Source organism: Gigantopelta aegis, chromosome 7 (genome assembly GCF_016097555.1).
Source record: "Gigantopelta aegis isolate Gae_Host chromosome 7, Gae_host_genome, whole genome shotgun sequence".
In the NCBI taxonomy this organism is placed as follows: Eukaryota; Metazoa; Mollusca; class Gastropoda; order Neomphalida; family Peltospiridae; genus Gigantopelta; species Gigantopelta aegis.
In genome coordinates, this window is record NC_054705.1 from 8,958,078 (window position 1) to 8,984,432 (window position 26,355).

At 40.3% G+C, this 26,355-nt stretch overlaps 1 protein-coding gene across 1 annotated transcript; it reads left to right on the plus strand.

The window, feature by feature from the left end:
* The first annotated feature begins 502 nt into the window (after positions 1-502).
* On the plus strand, positions 503-19,035 carry LOC121377856 (platelet-activating factor acetylhydrolase 2, cytoplasmic-like). The gene is made up of 3 exons (XM_041505954.1): positions 503-912; positions 11,430-11,544; positions 18,866-19,035. The coding sequence occupies exons 1-3, from the start codon at positions 733-735 to the stop codon at positions 19,033-19,035; spliced, it is 465 nt and encodes a 154-aa protein (XP_041361888.1). The 5' UTR covers positions 503-732.
* Positions 19,036-26,355: the final 7,320 nt, after the last annotated feature.

The window sequence follows — 26,355 nt, forward strand, 5'->3', positions numbered from 1 at the left end:
TCCATCCATCCATCCACCCATTTATCCATCCATCCACCCACTCACCCATCCATCCATCCATCCATCCATCCATCCTTCCATGGATGATATATTCATTCATATAATTGTTTTGACGATCTTAGAATCTAGTATTCATCCAAATCACACCCCCCCCCTCCTCTTAGTCCGCCACCGACTTTGATTTCATTTGATGAAATCATCACAAATCGATTTGTTCCCAGAACAGAGACTGCTCGAGGCTAAACATTTTAAATATAATGTTCACAAAGGCGAGCGTTAGCTAAGACTGGTTTTTGTATCTAACGTCAAGTTAATGTGATATGATAGCAGACGACGGTACCAGTCAATAAGAGGGCCTCGTAATTTGTATTATAAATAAAATAAAACGCATGTTTCTGTTAGTACAGTCAAACTTTTGGGTGAGCGCTCTTCCTCCTAAACGCGCCCCTGGCACCGGTTCTCAAACACGAAAGGTCAAGGCCGGCGAGAGTTAAACGGCGAAGGTCTCCAGGTCGAATGAGGTCACAGACAAACACAGCAACTCAGCTGAAAACACCTTTTTGTGTTGGGTGTAGTCAGCGAAGTCGATTGCACCACCGACTACCCTCTTGGAGCCGTCCTGTTACCCAGGGAGATATGATACGTCTGGGAGCTAACCCAAGTGCTCTTCTGTTACCTCGAAGATTCGCTTTTCTCACGACGTGATTTAAAAATATATAACATACACAAATCATGGGATCTGCGGCAAATCGGAACGAAATCTCGGCGACCAGTAGCCGATGTGTTGGCCGACGGCATCTTCCCCCGGGGACGGGCCCCTACATGGTGGGGACAGTTGACGTAATGTACGAACACAGTGAAGATGGGGCATTCTTCAGACTGTATTACCCGACACCCAAAACTGACATATTCGTAAGTTATCTTCATTTGACAGGTCATTATAATGCGTTTTTTTTTTTTTTTTTGTCAGGCGGTTTCGGTTTGGGAAAATGGGAGAAAAAATTAGTGTGAATAACTAATATAGACTTGCTGAAGTAAAAATGGTGTGTAATATATATATATATTTTTACGTTATTGGTGTCACTGTCACTGTGTGATGTAGTATTGGTTGTTTTGATTGATTAGCCTAGTCATGATGATGTATGTAGGTGACAAGTTATGTGTGTCAATATTTATAATGTGTTATAGTTTCATAGGGAAATATAAAGTAAAGTTTGTTTTATTTAACCACGCCACTAGAGCACATTGATTTTTATCTTATCATCGGCTATTAGACGTCAAACATATGGTCATTCTGACACTGTTTTTTTTAGAGGAAACCCTCTGTCGTCAACATAGGCTACTCTTTTACGACAGGCAGCAAGGGATCTTTTATTTGCATTTCCCACAGCACAAACCATGGCCTTTGTTGAACCAGTTATGGATCACTGGTCAGTGCAAGTGGTTTACACTTACCCATTGAGCCTTGCGGAACACTCACTCAGGGTTTGGAGTCGGTATCTGGATTAAAAATCCCATGCCTCGACTGGGATCCGAACCCAGTACCTACCAGCCTGTAGACCGATAGCCTAACCACAATGCTACCAAGGCTGGTCATAGGGAAATATCTACAGATAGTTAATTTTACATTTAAAGGGACATTCCTGAGTTTGCTGCATTGTAAGATGCTTCTGACTAATAAAATATTTCTACGATTAACCTTGCATATTAAATATATTTTCTTGTTTGGAATATCAGTATCTGTATATTCAATGTGTTTCTGGTTGTCTTAATATTTGTAAGAAGCCCAAACTATTTTGTCTTCAAATAATTTCGTACATATGAAAAATTAATATTTTAGGAAATAAAATGAAATTTTACCTAGTACAAATATTAGAACGATCAGAAACACGTCTAGTATACAGCCATTAATATGTTATGCAGAAAAATATATTTGTAATATGTAATTGCAATCGTTAAAAAGTCTCTGTTAGTTGATAACATCTTAAAAATTGCAGCAAATTCAGGAATATCCCTTTAATGCCTATTTAATATAGAGTTGTGGGTCCTTTTTTTGGGGGGGGGGGGTTGTGTGTGTTTTATTGGACTGGGGTACGGTTCTTTTTTCTTTTTTCTTTTTTAAATTGTTATTATTATTATGTTATTTTTATAAACAACTGATCCCAGCATATTTACATAATGTTTTATCATTCACACTGCAGGAACAGTTGCAGTTAATATTTCCAGCAATAATCGATTAACGATTGTTATAATCGATCATCACATTGGTATAGCCCAGCAGTGGCGTAGCGTGGGCGGGTCCACCGGGGTGTCAACCGCCTGCAAAAATTCTGGATTGGTGGAAGGGGACTCGGGGAGTGCTAACGGTCCACTGGTTAGGGGGTGCAATACTTGCCTTGCCCCGGGCACTGGCAACCCACGCTACACCACTGAAGCCCAGCCATTCAATTTTCGATTTTAATCTATTTTTGGAACATCACTAGACTACCTGTATTTTTTGTAGCTTCCAAATATTCCAAAATTATCTCAGGTTTGTTTTGTAAAGAAACAAAAACAAATAACAATAACATACACCCACCCAGAACCAGACACACAGACACACACATAGACACACACACACACACACACACACACACACACACACACACACACACACACAGACAGACACACAGACACACAGACATACACGCATACACACAGACATGCACACACACACGGACACGCACACACACACAGACAGACACACATACACAGACAGACACACATACACACACAGACATATACGGACATATACGCACACACACGGACACACACACACGGACACATACACACACACACACATACATACACACACACACACAACACACACACAACACACACACAGGCACACACAGACACATACATACATATATACACACACACACACACAACACACAACAGAGACACACACACACACACAACACGGACATACACACACACACACACGCACATACACACTTTCACACACACACACACACACACACACACACACACACACACACACACAACACACACACACACATACAACACACACACCACACACACACACACACACAACACACACACACACTCACACATACAACACACACACACTCACACACACAACACGGACATATACACACACACACACACACACAACACACACACATACAACACACACACACACACACACAACACACACCCACACACACACACAACACACACACACACACATACAACACACACACTCACACACACAACACGGACATACATACACACACACACACACAACACACACACACACAACACGGACATACACACACACATACACACACACACATACACACACACACACACAACACACACTCACACAACTCATGTATAAAATTGTGGAACTGTAAAGATTATAAAGTTGTATAACATTGTAAAAATGTAAAGCCTTTATGTAACATTGTTTACATTTTGGCTAATTTATTATTCTTGAACAGTTTACCAGTGACACTGTTTTCTTCAACTTTTTAAAAATTAAAGAATAATAAAATTCATAATTCATAATTATTATCATTTTCAGAAGCGTACAAACTAGGGGCAGAGTTTTTGACAGTGTTTGCTTTTAGAATTTAAAAAGAAGAAAAAACTGTTTAGCTGTCTGGGCTGTCTGTCCAGGACAGTGGGTTAGTTGTTAATTGTTAGTGGTTAGTGAGAGAGAAGAGGGTGGTGTAGTGGTCTTACACCTACCCATTGAGTCTTTAAAACTCACTCTGGGTGGGAGCCGGTAACGGGCTGCAAACCCTGTACTAACCAGCCTTATGTCCGATGGCTTAATCACGACACCTCGAGGCTGGTTATAAAATAATGCTTTTATACTGTAAACAAAGACCATATGAAAAAATCCACTGACTGCAGTCCGTGTGGCACTGTAATCCCCACACCTGCAATCAATACGCTCCAGCACTCATTAGTCTTAACAGTAGCTATATAGTTCCAGGTGTTAAACAGTGTGCCTGTTCTGTAGTAGTGTTTGTATGGCCCAGGATTGAACTGTCACGGTTCAAGCGTTTCTGTCCCACACTCGACCGCTGGCCATGCCAAAGATTGGGTGCGGGAGAGACGTGCCTGAACCTTAATTGGATAGGAAGGAAATGTTTTATTTAACGACGCACGCAACACATTTTATTTACGGTTATATGGCGTCGGACATATGGTTAAGGACCACACAGATATTGAGGGAGGAAACCCGCTGTCGCCACTTCATGGGCTACTCTTTTCGATTAGCAGCAAGGGATCTTTTATATGCACCATCCCATAGGCAGGACAGCACATACCACAGCTTTTGATGTACCAGTCGTGGTACACTGGCTGGAGCGAGGAATAGCCCAATGGGCCCACTGACGTGGATTGATCTCAAACAGACCGCGCATCAAGCGAGCGCTTTACCACTGGGCTACGTCTCACCCCCTTAATTGGATAGAGGCACGTTAACTCGGTGGTGTCGTGGTTAAGCCATCAGAGAAATAAGGCTGGTAGGTACAGGGTTCGCAGCCCGGTACCGGCTTCCACCCAGAGCGAGTTTTAACTACTCTATACCGGTCTCGGTGGTGTCGTGGTTAAGCCATCAGACATAAGGCTGGTAGGTACAGGGTTCGCAGCCCGGTACCGGCTCCCACCCAGGGCAAGTTTTAACTACTCTATACCGGCCTCGGTGGTGTGGAGGTTAGGCCATCGGACATAAGGCTGGTAGGTACAGGGTTCGCAGCCCGGTACCGGCTCCCACGCAGAGCAAGTTTTAACTACTCTATACCGGCCTCGGTGGTGTCGAGGTTAGGCCATCGGACATAAGGCTGGTAGGTACAGGGTTCGCAGCCCGGTACCAGCTCCCACCCAGAGCAAGTTTTAACTACTCTATACCAGCCTCGGTGGTGTCGAGGTTAGGCCATCGGACATAAGGCTGGTAGGTACAGGGTTCGCAGCCCGGTACCGGCTCCCACCCAGAGCAAGTTTTAACTACTCTATACCGGCCTCAGTGGTGTCGAGGTTAGGCCATCGGACATAAGGCTGGTAGGTACAGGGTTCGCAGCCCGGTACCAGCTCCCACCCAGAGCGAGTTTTAACTACTCTATACCGGCCTCGGTGGTGTCGAGGTTAGGCCATCGGACATAAGGCTGGTAGGTACAGGGTTCGCAGCTCGGTACCGGCTCCCACCCAGAGCAAGTTTTAACTACTCTATACCGGTCTCGGTGGTGTCATGGTTAAGCCATCAGAGAAATAAGGCTGGTAGGTACAGGGTTCGCAGCCCGGTACCAGCTCCCACTCAGAGCTAGTTTTAATGACTGAATGGTTAAGTGGGGATCGATCCAGACTGACCGTGTATCAAGCAAACACTTTACCACTAGGGCCTCCACGAGTCAAAAATATTGGACTCGAGTAATTGAGGGTTAAACTCGACCTGGACTCGAGTACCCGACACTTACACTAGATGATGATGTACCAAAGTCAGTGTATGTGCTGTTCAGTATTTGGAAAAGTACATATAAAAGATCCTTTGCTGCTAATGGAAAAATCTACAGAGTTTTGTCAGTTCAAAGACTACATGTCATAATTACCAAATGTTTGATTTCAAATAGTCGATGATTGATTAATCAGTGTGCTCTAGTGGTGTCGTTAAACAACACAAACATTTTCTTTTTTTTAGTGGTGTCGTTAAACAAAACAAACTTCACCTTCGAATATTCTTTTCTTTTTCTTCTTCCTTTTTTTTTTGAGGGGGTGGGGGGGGGATGGGGTCATGTCTCGGATTAAAATACCAGTGTGCATGTACCTGTGAAGATCTATGGCGATTCATCATCCACTCAGGTATACAGGTGCTGTACCGTGTACCTGTGTATCTACGGAGATTTATCATTCTCACAGGTGTAAAGATGTTACACGTCACAAAGTAAATACAGCTAGGATAAGTCTGTATACTTGATCATGTGTCAAAGGAATTTCCTTCCTTTCGCTACAGTTCAAATGTGATGTAGCTCAATACAGCAAAAGGTCATACACAAGGCTTCTAGATTATAGTAGCCCCACTCCCATGGCTAGTGATATTCAATGTTGGGCTAGTAAATAACTACTATTACCATGCCCGACGGCTAGCAGAGCTTCTAGATTATGGTAGCCCCACTCCCATGGCTAGTGATATTCAATGTTGGGCTAGTAAGTAACTACTATTGCCATGCCCGACGGCTAGCAGAGCTTCTAGATTATGGTAGCTCCACTCCCATGGCTACTGATATTCAATGTTGGGCTAGTAAATAACTACTATTGCCATGCCCGACGGCTAGCAGAGCTTCTAGATTATGGTAGCCCCACTCCCATGGCTAGTGATATTCAATGTTGGGCTAGTAAATAACTACTATTGCCATGCCCAACGGCTAGCAGAGCTTCTAGATTATGGTAGCCCCACTCCCATGGCTAGTGATATTCAATGTTGGGCTAGTAAATAACTACTATTGCCATGCCCGACGGCTAGCAGAGCTTCTAGATTATGGTAGCCCCACTCCCATGGCTAGTGATATTCAATGTTGGGCTAGTAAATAACTACTATTGCCATGCCCGACGGCTAGCAGAGCTTCTAGATTATGGTAGCCCCACTCCCATGGCTAGTGATATTCAATGTTGGGCTAGTAAATAACTACTATTGCCATGCCCGACGGCTATCGGACATAAGGCTGGTAGGTACAGGTTTCGCAGCCCGGTACCAGCTCCCACCCAGAACAAATTTTAACTACTCTATACCGGCCTTGGTGGTGTCGAGGTTAGGCCATCGGACATAAGGCTGGTAGGTACAGTGTTCGCAGCCCGGTACCAGCTCCCACCCAGAACAAGTTTTAACTACTCTATACCGGCCTCGGTGGTGTCGAGGTTAGGCCATCGGACATAAGGCCGGTAGGTACAGGGTTCGCAGCCCGGTACCAGCTCCCACTCAGAGCTAGTTTTAATAACTGAATGGTTAAGTGGGGATCGATCCAGACTGACCGTGTATCAAGCAAACACTTTACCACTAGGGCCTCCACGAGTCAAAAATATTGGACTCGAGTAATTGAGGGTTAAACTCGACCTGGACTCGAGTACCCGACACTTACACTAGATGATGATGAGATTAAGGAATAAAGTAAAATAGCATTATGCATCTTATTTCCAGTGCTGAACATGGATGCCAAATCATGCCATTGTATTGCATTTATAAACCGGTTGATATGTCCAGTATTGTGATGGACAGATGGACGGACGGACAGTTTAAAAGGAGAAACTAGCACGTGATCATATAATTATTGTGTAACTTGATTATCTGCTGCTGAAATTATTGTCCTACACAATATTCTACCTTGTACGGGTACTGGAGTCCTGTGAACGGACTCGACCCGTACTCGTGGAGACACAGCGCTCACTTGATGCGCAGTCAGTGTGGGATCGATTCCCGTCGGTTGGCCCATTGGTCTATTTCTCGTTCCAGCCAGTGCACCACGACTGGTATATCAAAGATAATGGTATGTACTACCCTGTCTGTGGGATGGTGCATATAAAAGATCCCTTGCTGCTAATCGAAAAGAGTAGCCCATGAAGTGGGGATAGCGGGTTTCCTCTCTCAATATCTGTGTGGTCCTTAACCATATGTCTGACTTTATATAACCATAAATACAATGTGTTGAGTGCGATGATAAATAAAACATTTTTTTTTTTTCTTTTTTCTTTCATGGAGACACTATTTACCATTATGTTCCACCCCCTGATATACCAAAGTCAGTGTATGTGCTGTTCAGTATTTGGAAAAGTGCATATAAAAGATCCTTTGCTGCTAATGGAAAATAGAGTTTTGTCAGTTCAAAGACTACATGTCATAATTACCAAATGTTTGATTTCAAATAGTCGATGATTGATTAATCAGTGTGCTCTAGTGGTGTCGTTAAACAACACAAACATTTTCTTTTTTTTAGTGGTGTCGTTAAACAAAGCAAACTTCACCTTCGAATATTCTTTTCTTTTTCTTCTTCCTTTTTTTTTTTGAGGGGGGGGGGGGGGGATGGGGTCATGTCTCGGATTAAAATACCAGTGTGCATGTACCTGTGAAGATCTATGGCGATTCATCATCCACTCAGGTATACAGGTGCTGTACCGTGTACCTGTGTATCTACGGAGATTTATCATTCTCACAGGTGTAAAGATGTTACACGTCACAAAGTAAATACAGCTAGGATAAGTCTGTATACTTGATCATGTGTCAAAGGAATTTCCTTCCTTTCGCTACAGTTCAAATGTGATGTAGCTCAATACAGCAAAAGGTCATACACAAGGCTTCTAGATTATAGTAGCCCCACTCCCATGGCTAGTGATATTCAATGTTGGGCTAGTAAATAACTACTATTATCATGCCCGACGGCTAGCAGAGCTTCTAGATTATGGTAGCCCCACTCCCATGGCTAGTGATATTCAATGTTGGTCTAGTAAATAACTATTATTGCCATGCCCGACGGCTAGCAGAGCTTCTAGATTATAGTAGCCCCACTCCCATGGCTAGTGATATTCAATGTTGGGCTAGTAAATAACTACTATTATCATGCCCGACGGCTAGCAGAGCTTCTAGATTATGGTAGCCCCACTCCCATGGCTAGTGATATTCAATGTTGGTCTAGTAAATAACTATTATTGCCATGCCCGACGGCTAGCAGAGCTTCTAGATTATGGTAGCCCCACTACCATGGCTAGTGATATTCAATGTTGGGCTAGTAAGTAACTACTATTGCCATGCCCGACGGCTAGCAGAGCTTCTAGATTATGGTAGCTCCACTCCCATGGCTACTGATATTCAATGTTGGGCTAGTAAATAACTACTATTGCCATGCCCGACGGCTAGCAGAGCTTCTAGATTATGGTAGCCCCACTCCCATGGCTAGTGATATTCAATGTTGGGCTAGTAAATAACTACTATTGCCATGCCCGACGGCTAGCAGAGCTTCTAGATTATGGTAGCCCCACTCCCATGGCTAGTGATATTCAATGTTGGGCTAGTAAATAACTACTATTGCCATGCCCGACGGCTAGCAGAGCTTCTAGATTATGGTAGCCCCACTCCCATGGCTAGTGATATTCAATGTTGGGCTAGTAAATAACTACTATTGCCATGCCCGACGGCTAGCAGAGCTTCTAGATTATGGTAGCCCCACTCCCATGGCTAGTGATATTCAATGTTGGGCTAGTAAATAACTACTATTGCCATGCCCGACGGCTAGCAGAGCTTCTAGATTATGGTAGCCCCACTCCCATGGCTACTGATATTCAATGTTGGGCTAGTGAATAACTACTATTGCCATGCCTGACAGCTAGTGAAAAAAAGAGAGAGTCAAATGTTGCAGTTAAGTCTATTTTGTAAATAATAATATCCTGACCCCAACCCAACTTCCAGTTTGTAGTGTTTTTAAGCTATAAGCTTACGTGGGTGGGTCACAACCCATTGTTTTCTCTCCATCCTATTTAGTGTCCTAACACTGGTATATATGTATAAAAAAAAAAAATCTCCATCCTATTGAGTGTCCTAACACTGGTATATATGTATAAAATTGTTTTTTCTCCATCCTATTTAGTGTCCTAACACTGGTACATATATATATAAAAAAAAAATTCTTTTATGACACCACCAGAGCACATTGATTTATTAATCATCTGCTATTGGATGTCAAACATTTTGGTAATTTTGACATAGCCTTATAGAGGAAACCTGCTATATTTTTCCATTAGTAGCAAGGGATCTTTTACATGCATCATCCCACAGACAAGATAACACATACCTCAGTCTTTGATATACCAATCGTGGTGCACTAGCTGGAACGAGAAATAGCCCAGTGCGCCCATCGATAGGATTAATCCCAGACCGACTGTGTATAAAGTGAGCGAGCACTTTACAATTGGGCTACGTCCCACCCCTGGTGTGAGATTTTGTCATACAGATAAGGCCGTCACCTGTGTGAGTGGGTCACAACCCATTGTTTTTTCTCCATCATATTTTAGTGTCCTAACACTGGTACATCCAGTGGCATAGTGTGGACTGGTGGAAGGGACTCGAGGAGTGCTAATGGTCTACTGGTTATGGGGCACGATACTTGCCCCGCCCCGGATGCTGGCAACCCACGCTACGCCACTGGGTATATCAAAGGCAGAGCTAACTCTGGGTGAGCAAACAATTTCGCCAAATTATCAATAAAAGTTTAAAAATTGCACAAACTGAGTTACTTTCAAAGACAGATTAATATCAATTGTTACATGTAATATTTTTGCCAAATTAAAAAGAAAATTTGCCAATTGTTTTTAAAATTCACAATTGGTGAATTTGGCGATTGCCAGAGCTAGCCTTGAAAGGCTGTGGTACGTACTGTCCTCAGGGCAATACCCAGCAGAAAGGGAGGAAAGGGGTTTGTTGTTGCTCCCCCCTGTAAAATATAAAATGTGCCTTTTTTAATTTTAAAATGTCCTTTTTGTCTAGCTGGAGACAGGACTAGCTCTGGCAGTCGCCAAGTTGACACATTTTATTTTAATTTGGCGAAATAATTTCATGTAATAATTGAGATTTATATAAAATAACTGTTGATTTCTGCTATTTTTTCAGTTTAAAAGACAATTTGGCGAAACGTTTCGCTCACCCAGAACTATATAGCCCAGTGGAGAGACCATAGTATTATATTAAATATTGTGTCTTGTGTCTAAAAGATCTCTTGCTGCTAATAGTATTATATTAAATATTGTGTCTTGTGTCTAAAAGATCTCTTGCTGCTAATAGTATTATATTAAATATTGTGTCTTGTGTCTAAAAGATCTCTTGCTGCTAATCAAAAAGAGTAGTCCATAGTATTATATTAAATATTGTGTCTTGTGTCTAAAAGATCTCTTGCTGCTAATAGTATTATATTAAATATTGTGTCTTGTGTCTAAAAGATCTCTTGCTGCTAATAGTATTATATTAAATATTGTGTCTTGTGTCTAAAAGATCTCTTGCTGCTAATCAAAAAGAGTAGTCCATAGTATTATATTAAATATTGTGTCTTGTGTCTAAAAGATCTCTTGCTGCTAATAGTATTATATTAAAATATTGTGGCTTGTGTCTAAAAGATCTCTTGCTGCTCATGACTCATAGTCATCAGAGGAAATCCTGCTACATTTTTCCTTATGTAGCAAGGGATCTTTTATATGCACTTTCTCACAGACAGGAAAGCACATACCATGGCCTTTGTCCAGTTGTGGTGTACTGATTGGAACATACATATATATATATATATATATATATGTATATATATATATGTATATATATATATAACCATATTTGAAATGTGTTGAATGTTGTCATGAAATAAAATAAATTCTTTCTTTTTCTTTTTCAGAAAAAGTATAAGCAATGGCCTCTTTGGTTACCAAGGAAAGAGTATGGTCTCGGATACGTACACTTTTTAGGCAAGAATCCAAAGGTGTTTGGCAAGCTGTTTAACTGGTTGGGAGGTATGTACATGAATATCCATGTTAACTTGGTTTCATGCTTATATATCTAATTACTGTTCAAGCAAATAGTCCTGAGCTCAAAACGTGTGGGCTGTGTCCATGTCAGTAGGTTTGTTGTTAGTTAGTTGTTAGTAAGAGAGAAGCTGATATAGTGGCCTTACACTAGAGCTCATACCGTGTGGGCTGTGTCCATGTCAGTAGGTTTGTTGTTAGTAAGAGAGAAGCTGATATAGTGGCCTTACACTAGAGCTCACACCGTGTGGGCTGTGTCCATGTCAGTAGGTTTGTTGTTAGTAAGAGAGAAGCTGATATAGTGGCCTTACACTAGAGCTCACACCGTGTGGGCTGTGTCCATGTCAGTAGGTTTGTTGTTAGTTAGTTGTTAGTGAGAGAGAAGCTGATATAGTGGCCTTACACTAGAGCTCATACCGTGTGGGCTGTGTCCATGTCAGTAGGTTTGTTGTTAGTGAGAGAGAAGCTGATGTAGTGGCCTTACACTAGAGCTCACACCGTGTGGGCTGTGTCCATGTCAGTAGGTTTGTTGTTAGTAAGAGAGAAGCTGATATAGTGGCCTTACACTAGAGCTCACACCGTGTGGGCTGTGTCCATGTCAGTAGGTTTGTTGTTAGTTAGTTGTTAGTGAGAGAGAAGCTGATATAGTGGCCTTACACTAGAGCTCATACCGTGTGGGCTGTGGCCATGTCAGTAGGTTTGTTGTTAGTGAGAGAGAAGCTGATGTAGTGGCCTTACACTAGAGCTCACACCGTGTGGGCTGTGTCCATGTCAGTAGGTTTGTTGTTAGTAAGAGAGAAGCTGATGTAGTGGCCTTACACTAGAGCTCACACCGTGTGGGCTGTGTCCATGTCAGTAGGTTTGTTGTTAGTAAGAGAGAAGCTGATATAGTGGCCTTACACTAGAGCTCACACCATGTGGGCTGTGTCCATGTCAGTAGGTTTGTTGTTAGTTGTTAATGAGAGAGAAGCTGATGTAGTGGCCTTACACTTGAGCTCACACCATGTGGGCTGTGTCCATGTCAGTAGGTTTGTTGTTAGTTGTTAAAGAGAGAGAAGCTGATGTAGGGGCCTTACACTTGAGCTCACATCGTGTGGGCTGTGTCCATGTCAGTAGGTTTGTTGTTAGTTGTTAGTGAGAGAGAAGCTGATGTAGTGGCCTTACACTTGAGCACACACCGAGAGAGAGAGAGAGGGAGAGAGAGAAAGAGAGGAAAGAAGAGAGAGAGAGGAGAGAATGAGAGAGAAGGAGGGAGAGTGAAAGTGAGTGGGAGAGACAGACACAGAGAGAGAGAGATAGGGAGTGAGAGAGTGGGAGACAGGAAATGATAGGCAGAAAGAGAGGGAGAGGTAGGGAGGGAGGCAGGAAGGGACAGCCAAAGATAGAGAAAGAGAGGGACAGAGAGTGAGAGAGAAACGGAGGAAAGGACAGGCAGAGAGAGAGAGAGAGTAAAGAGAGAGACAGACAGAGAGAGACGGAGAGAAAGACAGAGAGAGAGAAAAGAGAGAGATAGAGAGAGACAGAGACAGAGAGAGTAAAGAGAAAGCGAGAGAGACAGAGAGAGAGAGAGGAGAGAGACAGAGAGAGAGAGAGGAGAGAGAAAGAGAGAAAGAGTAAAAAGAGAGAGAGTAAAGAGAGAGAGATGGATAGAGAAAGAGAGAGTAAAGAGAGAGACACCTAGAGACAGAGAGAGAGAGAGAGAGAGAGAGAGAGAGAGAGTAAAGAGAGAAAGAGACAGAGAGAGAAAAAAAAAAGAGAGAGAGAGAAAGAAATATAGATAGATAGATAGATAGATAGATAGATACATACATATATACACAGACAGACAGACAGATGTAATAGCTGTAGTTTGAATAGGGAATAACTAGTATAATAATAATAATAATGTAGGATATCAGCTTTATCTTCAGAAGGTGAGAATAGGGAAATCTGCGAGGCTTGCTGAGCTGAATTTCTAATTTGGCCTGAACAGGATAAAGCTGATATCCCACCGTATTAACTGGTTATTATCTTTATCCTGTAATCCATCACAAATTGTACAATAACTTGAGAAAAAAGCTATTCTTTCTGTTTATTTCATCTACCTGTCACGTGAACTGTTTTGTAATGTGTCTGTGGTTGTAATATTCACGTATACATATATGTGATTACATTTTCTTACACACTCATGTAAGAGATGACCCGCTATAGATCAATATCATCTCTAATAAATGTTGGAGATCACTTCTGAGAATGAAATGTGTTGAGTGCGTCGTTAAATAAACCATGTCCTTCATTTCCTTACTTCTGAGAATGTGATTTTCTGTTCTCAGGTCATGACCCAAGTGTCTCAAGTAACCATAAACGAATGATGTCATTTTAGTGAGTTATTTATGTCTACGGCATCATTATCTTACACACTTTCAACCCAATGCTGAGGCTTTTTGTTTAGTGTTTTTTCCACTAAACTATATAATAATAAAAATGTCTTTTAAGGATATGTAAGAAATAAAAAAAATTCTTACACGCACCCATTAACAGATGACCCATGTCATCAATATCATATCCAATAAATGTTTGAGATCATTCCCCGTCGGTGGACCCACTGGGCTGTTTCTTGCTAGCTAGCCAGTGCACCATGACTGGTAAATCAAAGGTCGTGGTATCCTGTCTGTGGGATGGTGCATATAAAAGATCCCTTGCTACTAATGGAAAAATGTAGCGGGTTTCATCTCTATGACTGTGTCGAAATGACCATATGTTTGACATCCAGTAGCCGATGATTAATAAATCAATGTGCTCTAGTGGTGTCGTTAAACAAAACAAACTTCTTCTTCTGTTTGAGATAACTTCTGAGATTTGTGACTGACTGTTCTGAGGTCATGACCCAAGTGTCCACAGTAACAGTAAAGGGATAATACACTTGTTGGATATATTTGGCAGCTACGTGTTGTAAGATAAATTGTCTTCAACAGTACTTGTGTATCATTCTCTATATCAATGTTAGCAAACTAATTTGTTTATTGTCATCCAGATGTTTTTAGTAGCTGAACATTTATTTTATACAAAACAGAAAAAGAACACACACACACACACACACAGATATAAGAGAGAGGAGACACATACATACAGAAAGATAGACATACACGAGAGAGAGAGAGAGAGAGAGAGAGAGAGAGAGAGAGAGAGAGAGAGAGAGAGATGGAGAGAGAGAGATAGAAAGAGAGAGAGAGTGGTAAATTTCTCTTTCTGCCTAAATAAAGGATAACTCATATCCTACGTCATTTACTAATTATTATCTTTATCCTGTAGACCATAAACATTAAGGAGAAAAGCTATTATTTCTGTTATTTCAGCCACATTCTAATCAGAGTTTAGCCCGATTTTGGATTCGGGCCAGTAAAAGTTACTTTGTGCAATCCCAATGGCAAGTGGTAAAAAAAATAAAAAAATAAATGCTACATCCTACGATCGTAAAACCCCCCATCTACAAGTCACTTATTTTGATGCTATCACATGCATTATTTCACTAATGGTAATCTTTGACCAATCCATGACATCTATATACCTACCGATATCACTTTATTAAAGTTATAAAGTGTAAACATTGGAAAAACAAAAGTTCATCGTTTTTCTGCCATTTTGTTTTTTTTACACTGGAAACCAAAGATTTCTTACTCTAATACTAATAGTAGTATAGTGCAAGCATAATATGCAAAACGGTAACCAGTCTTTTATTAGTTTTAAAGGTTGCATGTCACTATTTACAAATTGCAAACCTTTAAATGTGTAAATTATTACTTTAATTTATAAAATATGACATAAATTGCAAAAACAAATAAAAAATTGTTTTTTTTTAGGAACACAGTATCATGAAATAGATGAATTTAACAACTGTCAATAGAAACAGTGGTTGCAGGATTATTTATACAGTCGAACTTGTATATAACAACCACTCATGGTACCAAAAAAAAGTGGCCATTATGACAGGTGGCCTTTATATAGAGGTCCCAAAATATTCAGTCGAGACCCTAACATATTTCACTATAAAATCTCATTATTAACTTTTGTAACAGTTTGATTTCCTTTGTTAATTCCAATACCCCAATACTTTCTAGCACTTAAATGATCTTTCTCTGACTTCCTGATAACTTCTACTCTACAATTTTCGGTTGCATTTTGTTTGACAGTTGGTTCATAAATAAATAACACAAAACTGAAATTTACATTTGTTTAATTGGGATTTATTACTCAGGTGACATGTTTAACTCATTAGTAGTTCTATGTTGCTGCTAATCCATTGGCATTGGAATTACGCCGTGAACTGCAAACAAAACAATTTTGGTAAACAAAGGTCGCGATTTACCCAAGCATACCATGATACTGGCTTAACTAAATTCATTAATGTTTGCTGCTTGGTGCAAACTGCTTGTGAACAACAATCATGATGATTGACAGTGGGGACTACTCTGGCACCTTGGTTATAATTGCCTTTGATAATACCGCAACAATCAGATACCGCAACAATCAGATACCGTAATACATTCTGCTTTCATAGGCTACAGCCAATGAAAAGTCGCCTTGTTATTGAATAACGATTCGAGCTAAACTATTGAATGCAAATTATACAACTGCCGGAACCGAACAGCTGTTGACATTTACCATTTTAACAAAAGGCTTAAAATAATGCTTAGTATTAGTAAACGTATATTTGTTTACGACAATAACATCATATGGTAACATCACAATAAGTAGTTTTTTTGTCGAGTCAATCAAATCGCCAAAACTTTCCGGTCACATGACACAACAATGGCGGCATTGCAGAAAACAATGGGATTTAGTGGGAACTAAATTGCTGTACGATCATATGTCATAGGAAACATTTGAATATTTTTTTTAAATAATATTTTGGCCGCTAATGTAGGTTCTGACCTTATTTTTGCTGACAAATAGTGGCCGCTGGCCGCGTTGGACAGGTGGCCGTTCAATAGAGGTCAAATAAAGAAAGAAATATGTTATGGGGGGGGTTCAGGGTGACTGTTATGGGCAGGTGGCCGTTATATAGAGGTGGCCGTTATGTTTCCCACCACATATGATCATATAGTGTTTCTACCAGAAAGACATTTTTATAACTTTGCTTTAATCGGTCATCATAATTGGTCAATGGAAACAGTGGTTGCAGGATAAATAATATATACAGTCGAACTTGGTCTAACGGGCACCTCTATATAACAGCCACCTGCCCATAACGGCCACCCAGAAACCCCCCAACACATTTCTGTCTTTATTTGACCTCTCTAGAGCAGCCACCTGTCCTGCGCGGCCAGCGGCCACTATTTTTCAGCAAAAATTAGGTCTGAACCTGCATTAGCGACCAAAATATTCCCCCCCCCCCACTTTTTTTCAAATTCTTCCCACGATATATAATCGTACAGCGATTTAGTTCCCGATAAATTCCATCATTTTCTGCAGTGCCGCCATTGTTGTGTCACGTGACCGGAAAGTTTGGCGATTTGATTCGACTCAACAAATAATAAATTATTTTGATGTTATCATATGATGTTATTGTCGTAAACAAATATACGTTTACTAATACTAAGCATTATTTTAATCCTTTTGTTAATTTGGTAAATGTCAACAGCTGTTCGGTTCCGGCGCTTGTATAATTTGCAATTAGTTAGTTCAGCTCAATCGTTACTCGATAACAAGGCGACTTCTCATTGGCTGTAGCCTACGAAAGCAGAATGTATTACAGTATCTAAGTTGTTGTGGTATTATCAAAGGCATTTATAATCAAGGTGTCCGAGTAGTTCCTACCCTTAAGGTAGTACTAAACCAAATAACTTCCGGCTGGGTCAAAGTTCGAGGTGCACCCAACTTTTGATAGAGAAGTGAACACCACAAGTCCTGTGATTGGTTATAAATGTGAGTGTGTTGGTTGTAAAAAATAATAGTTTCATCTGGGTAAAAAAAAAATTGCAATTTTATTTCATCTAGTACCAATGTGTCAAGTAGCCTTGTGCTTGAAACATGTATGGGGTACCTGTAAAAAAAAGTGCTCGAATTTTGTGCGAAACTAGGGTAGTCATAGACGCTACCCGTTATCTCAGAAACGAGCAGCTTGACCCCCATTTTTTTCTGATTCACTTTAAGTGTAAGGGGTGGTAGTATTTATATCCGTGGCGTTTATGTCGGTTGATACGTTGCAGGTAGGAGTTTTAGCCACATATGTTACTATTGTCGTCTATGGGATTTGATTTGGTAGTATAAACCCTATTAACTGGTCATGATTGTTGTTCACAAGCAGTTTGCACCAAGCGGCAAACATTAATGGATTTAGTTAAGCCGGTATGCTTTGGCAAATCGCGACCTTGTTTACCAAAATTGTTTTGTTTGCGGTTTGCGGTTTGCCAACGGATTAGCGGCAACATAAAACTAATAATGAGTAGAACATGTCACTTAAGTAATACATCCCAATTAAATAAAAGTAAATTTCAGTTTTGTTTTATTTATTTATGAACAAACTATCAAACAAAATGCCACCGAAAAATCATTCTGCCTTAACTTTAGAACGAGTAGAAGTTATCAGGATGTTCGTGAAAGAACGTTTAAGTGCTAGAAAGATAGCAGAGCAATTTGGAGTGGGTCGTACGGAAAGGAAAGCAGATGTTATAGCCGACTTTGAAAATAACGTGCCACGAGCAAGAAAACTTTATTGTTTTATGTTGTTTTTCTTTTCTTGAGGGTATTGGAATTAACAAAGGAACTCAAACTGTTCCAACAGTTAATTAGAAATAAATTAGGGTTTCGATTGATTATTTTGGGACCTCTATATAAAGGCCACCTGTCCTTAACAGCCACTTTCTGTTGGTCCCTTGAGTGGTTGTTATATACAAGTTCGACTGTATATATATATATATATATATAATAGGTCAATGGAAACAGTGGTTGCAGGATAAATAATATATATATATATATATAATAGGTCAATGGAAACAGTGCTTGCAGGATAAATAATATATATATATATATAATAGGTCAATGGAAACAGTGCTTGCAGGATAAATAATATATATATATATATATATATATATATATATATATATATATATATATATATATATATATATATATATATATATATACATATATATATATATATAATAGGTCAGTGGAAACAGTGGTTGCAGGATAAATATATATATATATATATATATATATATATATATATATATATATATATATATATATAATAGGTCAGTGGAAACAGTGGTTGCAGGATAAATGATGATATACATGTACATGTAGCTGATGTTTATCTTGTTTGTAGGTGATGTGTACGTGCCTGCGGTATGGCAGGCGCCGATGTTGCGCAGTGATGGCAAGTTCCCTGTCTTGGTGCTGTCTCACGGACTGGGGGGAAACCGCACGACGTACACAACGTTCTGCTGCAACCTCGCGTCACACGGCTTCGTCGTCGCGGCACTTGAACACAGGTAACAACACAGATCATCTCATCGTCTCGCTTCATTTTATACAGTGTAGGGGGTGGGGTGATACTGTGTAGGGGGCGGGGTGATACCGTGTAGGGGGTGGGGTGATGCCGTGTAGGGGGTGGGGTGATGCCATGTAGGGGGCGGGGTGATACCATGTAGGGGGCGGGGTGATACAGTGTAAGGGGCGGGGTGATACAGTGATGGGGGCAGGGTGATACAGTGTAGGGGGCGGGGTGATACCGTGCAATGGGCAGTGTAGGGGGCAGGATGATGTAGTGCAGGGGCAGGGTGATACAGTGCAATGGGCAGGATGATACAGTGCAATGGGCAGTGTAGGGGGCAGGATGATGCAGTGCAGGGGGCAGGGTGATACAGTGCAATGGGCAGGACGATACAGTGCAATGGGCAGTGTAGGGGGCAGGATGATGCAGTGCAGGGGGCATGGTGATACAGTGCAGTGGGCAGGATGATACAGTGCAATGGGCAGTGTAGGGGGCAGGATGATACAGTGCAGGGGGCAGGGTGATACAGTGCAATGGGCAGGATGATACAGTGCAATGGGCAGGATGATACAGTGCAATGGGCGGGGTGATACCGTGCAATGGGCAGTGTAGGGGGCAGGATGATGCAGTGCAGGGGGCAGGGTGATACAGTGCAATGGGCAGGATGATACAGTGCCATGGGCAGGATGATACAGTGCAATGGGCGGGGTGATACCATGGAATGGGCAGTGTAGGGGGCAGGATGATGCAGTGCAGGGGGCAGGGTGATGCAGTGCAGGGGGCGGGGTGATGTAACTTAAATCTAGGATAGTGTAGCTTTAACTGACACCCAGTTTATGACTCAAATCTAGGATAGTGTCGCTTTAACTGACATCCAGCTTTATAACTTAAATCTAGGATAGTGTAGCTTTAACTGACATCCGGGATGTAACTGAAATCTAGGATAGTGTAGCTTTAACTGACATCCAAGATGTGACTGAAATCTAGGACAGTGTCGCTTTAACTAACATCCAGGTTTATAACTTAAATCTAGGATAGTGTACCTTTAACTGATATTCAGATTATAACTTAAATCTAAGATAATGTTGCTTTAACTGACATCCAGGTTTATAAGTTAAATCTAGGATAGTGTAGCTTTAAGTGATCTCTCTTATAACTCAAATGTAGGACAGCGTACATGTAGCTTTAAAGTGCTGTTCCAGATGTATGATGTATCGAGCTATATCAATCAAGATATTATTTAATATGATTAGAAAATTAAAAAAAAAAATGTAAAAAAATTTATATACCGGTATATTTTCCATTTAAAAATATTCCCCTGAAAAACAGAACCAGCTGAATACGTTTCGGGAATTTCCGTAAGATTTGATCCGTGACGTCACGAAGGGAACTTCTTTCGATAGTCAGCGCCATTGTTCATTGCTTCTTTTGTGTTTATTATGGTTAAACGGCGTGTTGTTAGCGGCTGTAGCAATACAAAAGCCGATAAATTTAGTCTTCACGCATTTCCTAGTAATGTTGCTGTGAGAAATCTGTGTGTGAATTTGATTAAAATAACGTGAAAATACTGGACAGGAAGAAAATGCTGGAGACCGTTGTGACTGCAGGCACTTTAGTTTCGATTCGTCCGAACTGGCTTGTCGGCTTAAGCGAGATATGGGAATACCATGTGTTATGGCTTTTAAAAAAAGATGCCATACCAACAATTTTTCTGCGACACAAAACAAATGACAACAAGCCGACGCCATCCACACCGAAACGACCTTGGGGTGCATATCATCAATGTCCGAAATTGCGTTATGCTTTCAACTCCGGTCAGTTTGTTTTTTCATGCACGGTTTCGTGCAATCATCGAGATCGATTTGTTGTCGTTTGCATCTCGTTCATTTGTGAGATTTTTCTTTACAGTTCGAGAACAATAAAGTACAAACAAGTAAGTATCTATAGCCTAGTCCGTCCCATCCTACAAAAATGTAGGGTTTTTTTTGTAAGAAAGAAAGAAAAAAAGTAGAAGCTAATTTTGTATGCATCTTAGAAAACAATCGGCTAAGAAATAAATGACTTGTAAATTCCATAGTATGACAAAAAGGCGTTCCCTGTAAAACAGACTATAAATACATTAAATTAATTTTACTATATCTTCCCACAGAGAAAACCTTTTTTCATACTATGGAATGTGCTATAAGTTATTTGTTTCTGAGCAGACTGTTTTCACAACTGCACACAAAAAAATAGTATTGTTTTGTTATTTCCAAAACACTTTTACTTTTTTTTTTTTTTTACGTCAAACTAAACTGAAATTATTCACACAAAAAAACATCTTCATGGATGGATGGGACGGACTAAAAGTCGTTTTTGTTTATTTCTTAAAATTAAAATAAGTTATTTATTTCTGAGCAGACTGTTTTCATAAATGCATAAAAAAAATAGTATTGTTTTGTTATTTCCAAAACACTTTTACTCTTTTTTTTTACGTCAAACTAAACTAAAATTGTTCATTAAAAAACCCATCTTCATAGAGGGATGGGACGGACTAAAAGTCGTTTTTGTTTATTTCTTAAAATTACCGATATCGGGTCCACTTGACTCGTAGAATTCAAGAGTTATTTATCGTCTTTTCTACTACATCACAAGTATTAGAACATACAGTGTAGCAAAATAATTCGCACGAAAAGCTAAAGAACAAAACAAGAATAAAAGTTGTAAATTAGTGGTAAGCTGTCTCCACGACCATTTTCATCGTAATCTGTCAGGCCGGTGGTTCGTCGGAAGATGTTCCAGGTTCAAACTGATAAGGCAAACTGATAAGGCATTATTTGTTGTGTTAGTCCAGTCATCATTACCACACTTCATCATCGAAAGAAGAATCGCTGTCGGTCCCACTCTCGCTTGCGCTGGAAGTCATCTCGTGGTAGGTTTCTGTCAAGCGCGTTCCCTTCGTGACGTCATGGCTATTTACAGGCAAATGTTTTTACCGAGAATTTTACTCGGTCTACGGGGGTGATGTTTTAATACTTTTATGGGGCATTTTCGTAATTATTGATTTACATATCGGTGTAAAATATTATTGCAATGAATTAAGAAAGCATTTAATTGTGGAATTTGAAATTTTAGTGTATGGTCTGGCACAGCACTTTAACTGATGTTGGGGAGTGGTTGTATGTAATTACTGGTAGATATTAATCTCCGGACCTGTAAGGTACAAGCTGAACTGGTTTGTCTTTGTGTGGGCGTGACATATCTACGGTGATCTCTCTCTGTGTGTGTGTGTGTGTGTGTTTGGCATGTATCCACACTGATCTAGCTCAGTCAGTAGAGCATTCCTCTGATATGCTGGGGTTGTAGGATCAAAGCCCAGTGGTGGACTCGTTCTCTGGGTTCTTTTCTATCTCAATCAGTCCCTCAAAATTGGTAACTTCAGCTGACACCCAAAGGTTGTGGTATGTGCTGTCCTTTCTGTGTAAGAGTGCATTTAAAATATCCCTTTCTGCTTATGGTAAAATGTAACAGGATTCTCTTCCATCCCAACCAGTGTCCCATGATTGGTATATCAAAAGCTGTGGTATGTACTGTCCTGTCTGTGTGAAAGTGCATTTAAAAGATCCCTTTCTGCTAATGGTAAAATGTAATAGAATTCTCTTCCATCCCAACCAGTGTCCCATGATTGGTATGTTTTAAAGGCTGTGGTATGTGTTGTCCTGTCTATGTGAAAGTGCATATAAAAGATTCCGTGCTGCTAATAAAAAAAATGTAGCAGGGTACTTTTTCATCCCAACATGTGCCCCTTGATTGGTATATTAAAGGTTGTGGTATGTGTTGTCCTGTCTGGAAAAGTGCTTATGAAACATCCTTATCTGCTAATGGAAAAATGTAGTGGGGTACTTTTTTATTCCAACCAATATATCAAAGGCTGTGGTATGTGCTGTCCTGTCTATTGAAAAGTGTATTATAAAATACCCTTTGCTGCTGATGAAAAAAATGTTGCGGGTTTCCATTGAAGTCTAGTGCTACACTGTTAGAATTACAACTGTTTGACATCCAACAAGCGATAAATCAATGTGCTATAATGGTGTCGTTAAACAAAACAAGGCTTTTGAACTTTTACCGGTTGAACTGGTTTGTGTTTTGTGTGGGTGTGATATATGTACCGTGATATACGAGTGTGTATGCCGTGTATCTACAGTGTTACCATGCCAAAAGTAATCACCTCTATCAGCTGGCATCCACCCAAAGTTCGAACACGTATCTCTCTCGTTCACTCTTTTATGTCCCTCTATGCTTCTCTGTTTATCCAATGTTTGTTTGATATTCGTATATAACCTGATTGGCACATATATCGGCCTCCACTCGACCAATACTAAAAATGTTTTGAAAAAACCCACTTAAGATATTATCAGACCTCGATGTAAAAAGAATTGAGGGGAATGACATTAACATAGATTATGGGGAGCCATTTAAGATATTAGCGCATTGAGAATTGGTATTGAATCATTTCGTAGTACTATTTAAAAAACCCAAATGCATTTGCTAAGAGTACAAGCTAAGTTACCAGCCTGTAGGAACCGGGGGTTGGGGGTGGTGGGCCTGTGTCCCCTATCCCAACTTGAGAAAACAAATTGTACTGGTGTACAACACAACGCAACACAAAGTTTAAAGTGTTTTGTTTGTTTTGTTTAACAACACCACTAGAGCACATTTATTTATTAATCATTGGCCATTGGATGTCAAACATTTGGTAATTCTGACATAGTCTCAAGAAGAAACCCACTACTAACTGTATATTTGGCATTTCTTGAAAAAAATACCTGGCTACAATCTAACCTACCAGTCTTATGTCTGATGTCTTATTGGAGGTCGTACTTGGGATGGGCGTGTTCAAAACCCAAGTGATATATGACCATGTTAAACTAGTTGTCTGTCTATCTATAATTAGAGAGAAATCAGGTAGTGGTCTTACACCTGCCCATTGAGTTGTTAAACTCACTCTAGGTGGAATCCGGTACCAGGCTGCGAACCCAGTACCTACCAGCCGTATGTCTGATGGCTTAACCACTACACCCCTGAGAAATCATGTAGTGGTCTTACACCTACCCAGTGGGTTGTTAAACTCTGGGTGGGAGCTGGTACCGGGTGTGAACCCAGTATCTACCAGCCTATGTCTGATGGCTTAACCACTACACCCCCCAAGAAATCATGTAGTGGTCTTACACTTACCCAGTGGGTTGTTAAACTCTGGGTGGGAGCTGGTACCGGGCTGTGAACCCAGTATCTACCAGCCTATGTCTGATGGCTTAACCACTACACCCCCCCAAGAAATCATGTAGTGGTCTTACACCTACCCAGTGGGTTGTTAAACTCTGGGTGGGAGCTGGTACCGGGCTGTGAACCCAGTATCTACCAGCCTTATGTCTGATGGCTTAACCACTACACCCCCCGAGAAATCATGTAGTGGTCTTACACTTACCCAATGGGTTGTTAAACTCGCTCTGGGTGGGAGCTGGTACCGGGCTGCGAACTCAGTATCTACCAGCCTTAAGTATGAAGGCTAAATAACTAAACCACCACTGAGGCTGGTGAATATTAGTACCGGTAAAACAGTTTGTAATTTTATGATTGTGTGGTCTGGAATAGTGCTGGAGTTTTGTGTGTGATCTTTGCTGTCTGAGCTATGTGTGTATATACGGTACTTATGGAAATATTGTCAGCATGGTTACAGGTTTCTTTGTAAACGGTTCTGCACCACTAGATTGGCCAACTATCAATAATACATTGCTTGGTTTCGTCCTTCATGCTTCAGGAATACTTGACACGCCTCTTCACCACATGTCCTAGACTTGCTGCTTGTCAACTCAAGTCAGGTCAGGTCAGGTCAGGTCAGGTAAGGGATTATGTTATATAACATGGGTTGTCAGGCAGAGTTTATTCTGGTCGTGGAACATTTTGGAAAGTCGTGGGTGGTACAAAATGTCATTTTCCACGCCTGAAGAGTCATTGGGTTAAGTCAATGAAAGTCATTGAGTTGAATCATGGAAAGATGTGGAAAATAAAAATAGAAATTTGGATATAATAATAATAATAATAATAATAATAATAATGATAATAAATTTTTATTTCAGATCATAGAACTTATTTAAACATCAAATACAAAACTGATTACATAATATACAGTAGCGTGTGCCATCGATTGACACATACAGATTTGACGTACACATTTGTACACCGCAGGTCGGCAAGTAGATCCCTGATATATTTAAAGTTTGTTTTGTTTAACGACACCACTAGACCATATTGCTTTATCTATCGTCGGCTATTGGATGTCTAACATTTGGTAATTTTGACATATATTCTTAGAAAGGAAACCCACTACATGTTTCCATTGATAACAAGGGATCTTTTATATGCACCATCCCACAGACAGGACAGCACATACCACGGCCTCTGTCTACCAGTCGTGGTGCACTGGCTGGAACAATCCATGCCTGGAAAGTCATGGGGTATAGTGTATTAAGTTAAATGATGAAAAATTGTGGAAAATATAAATAAAAATTTGGATATATATAAAGTTAAAGTTGAAGTTTGTTTTGTTTAAAGAAACCACTAGAGCATATTGCTTTATCTATCGTCGGCTATTGGATGTCTAACATTTGATAATTTTGTCATATATTCTTAGAGAGGAAACCCACTAAATGTTTCCATTGATAACAAGGGATATTTTATATGCACCATCCCACAGACAGGACAGCACATACCACGGCCTCTGTCTACCAGTCGTGGTGCACTGGCTGGAACAATCCATGCCTGGACAGTCATGGGGTATAGTGTATTAAGTTGGATGATGGAAAATTGTGGAAAATATAAATAAAAATTTGGATATATATAAAGTTAAAGTTGAAGTTTGTTTTGTTTAAAGAAACCACTAGAGCATATTGATTTATTTATCATCGGCTATTTGATGTTAAACATATAGAGCTGAATTTACATAGCCTGTTGATGTCTTACAATGTTTAAAAATCTGCGTTTAAGATAGACAGGCTTCGCAAATTTAGCCCTTGGAAATTCTGATACATAGTCTTAGATAGGAAACCAGCTACATGTTTTTCTATTAGTACCAAGGGATCTTTTATTTATATATTGGATATATTTATAACCACATAAATAATCCATTGTATCTGCTGTCAAACTATAATTTGAAAATTTGTCAAATTCAGTATGACAGCAGATATATCAGACTACAAGATAAATTGCTTGTTTGATTTACTACATTTGCATAGAGGATATTTCGTGTTTTTTGTCAAATATGATTTATATCTCATCGATTGAAG

Coding starts and splice junctions, on each gene's coding strand:
- LOC121377856 (XM_041505954.1), top strand. CDS start 733: ATGGGATCTGCGGCAAATCGGAACGAAATCTCGGCGACCAGTAGCCGA. Junction 913..11,429: donor CACCCAAAACTGACATATTC/GTAAGTTATCTT, acceptor TTTCTTTTTCAG/AAAAAGTATAAGCAATGGCC. Junction 11,545..18,865: donor GCTGTTTAACTGGTTGGGAG/GTATGTACATGA, acceptor TCTTGTTTGTAG/GTGATGTGTACGTGCCTGCG.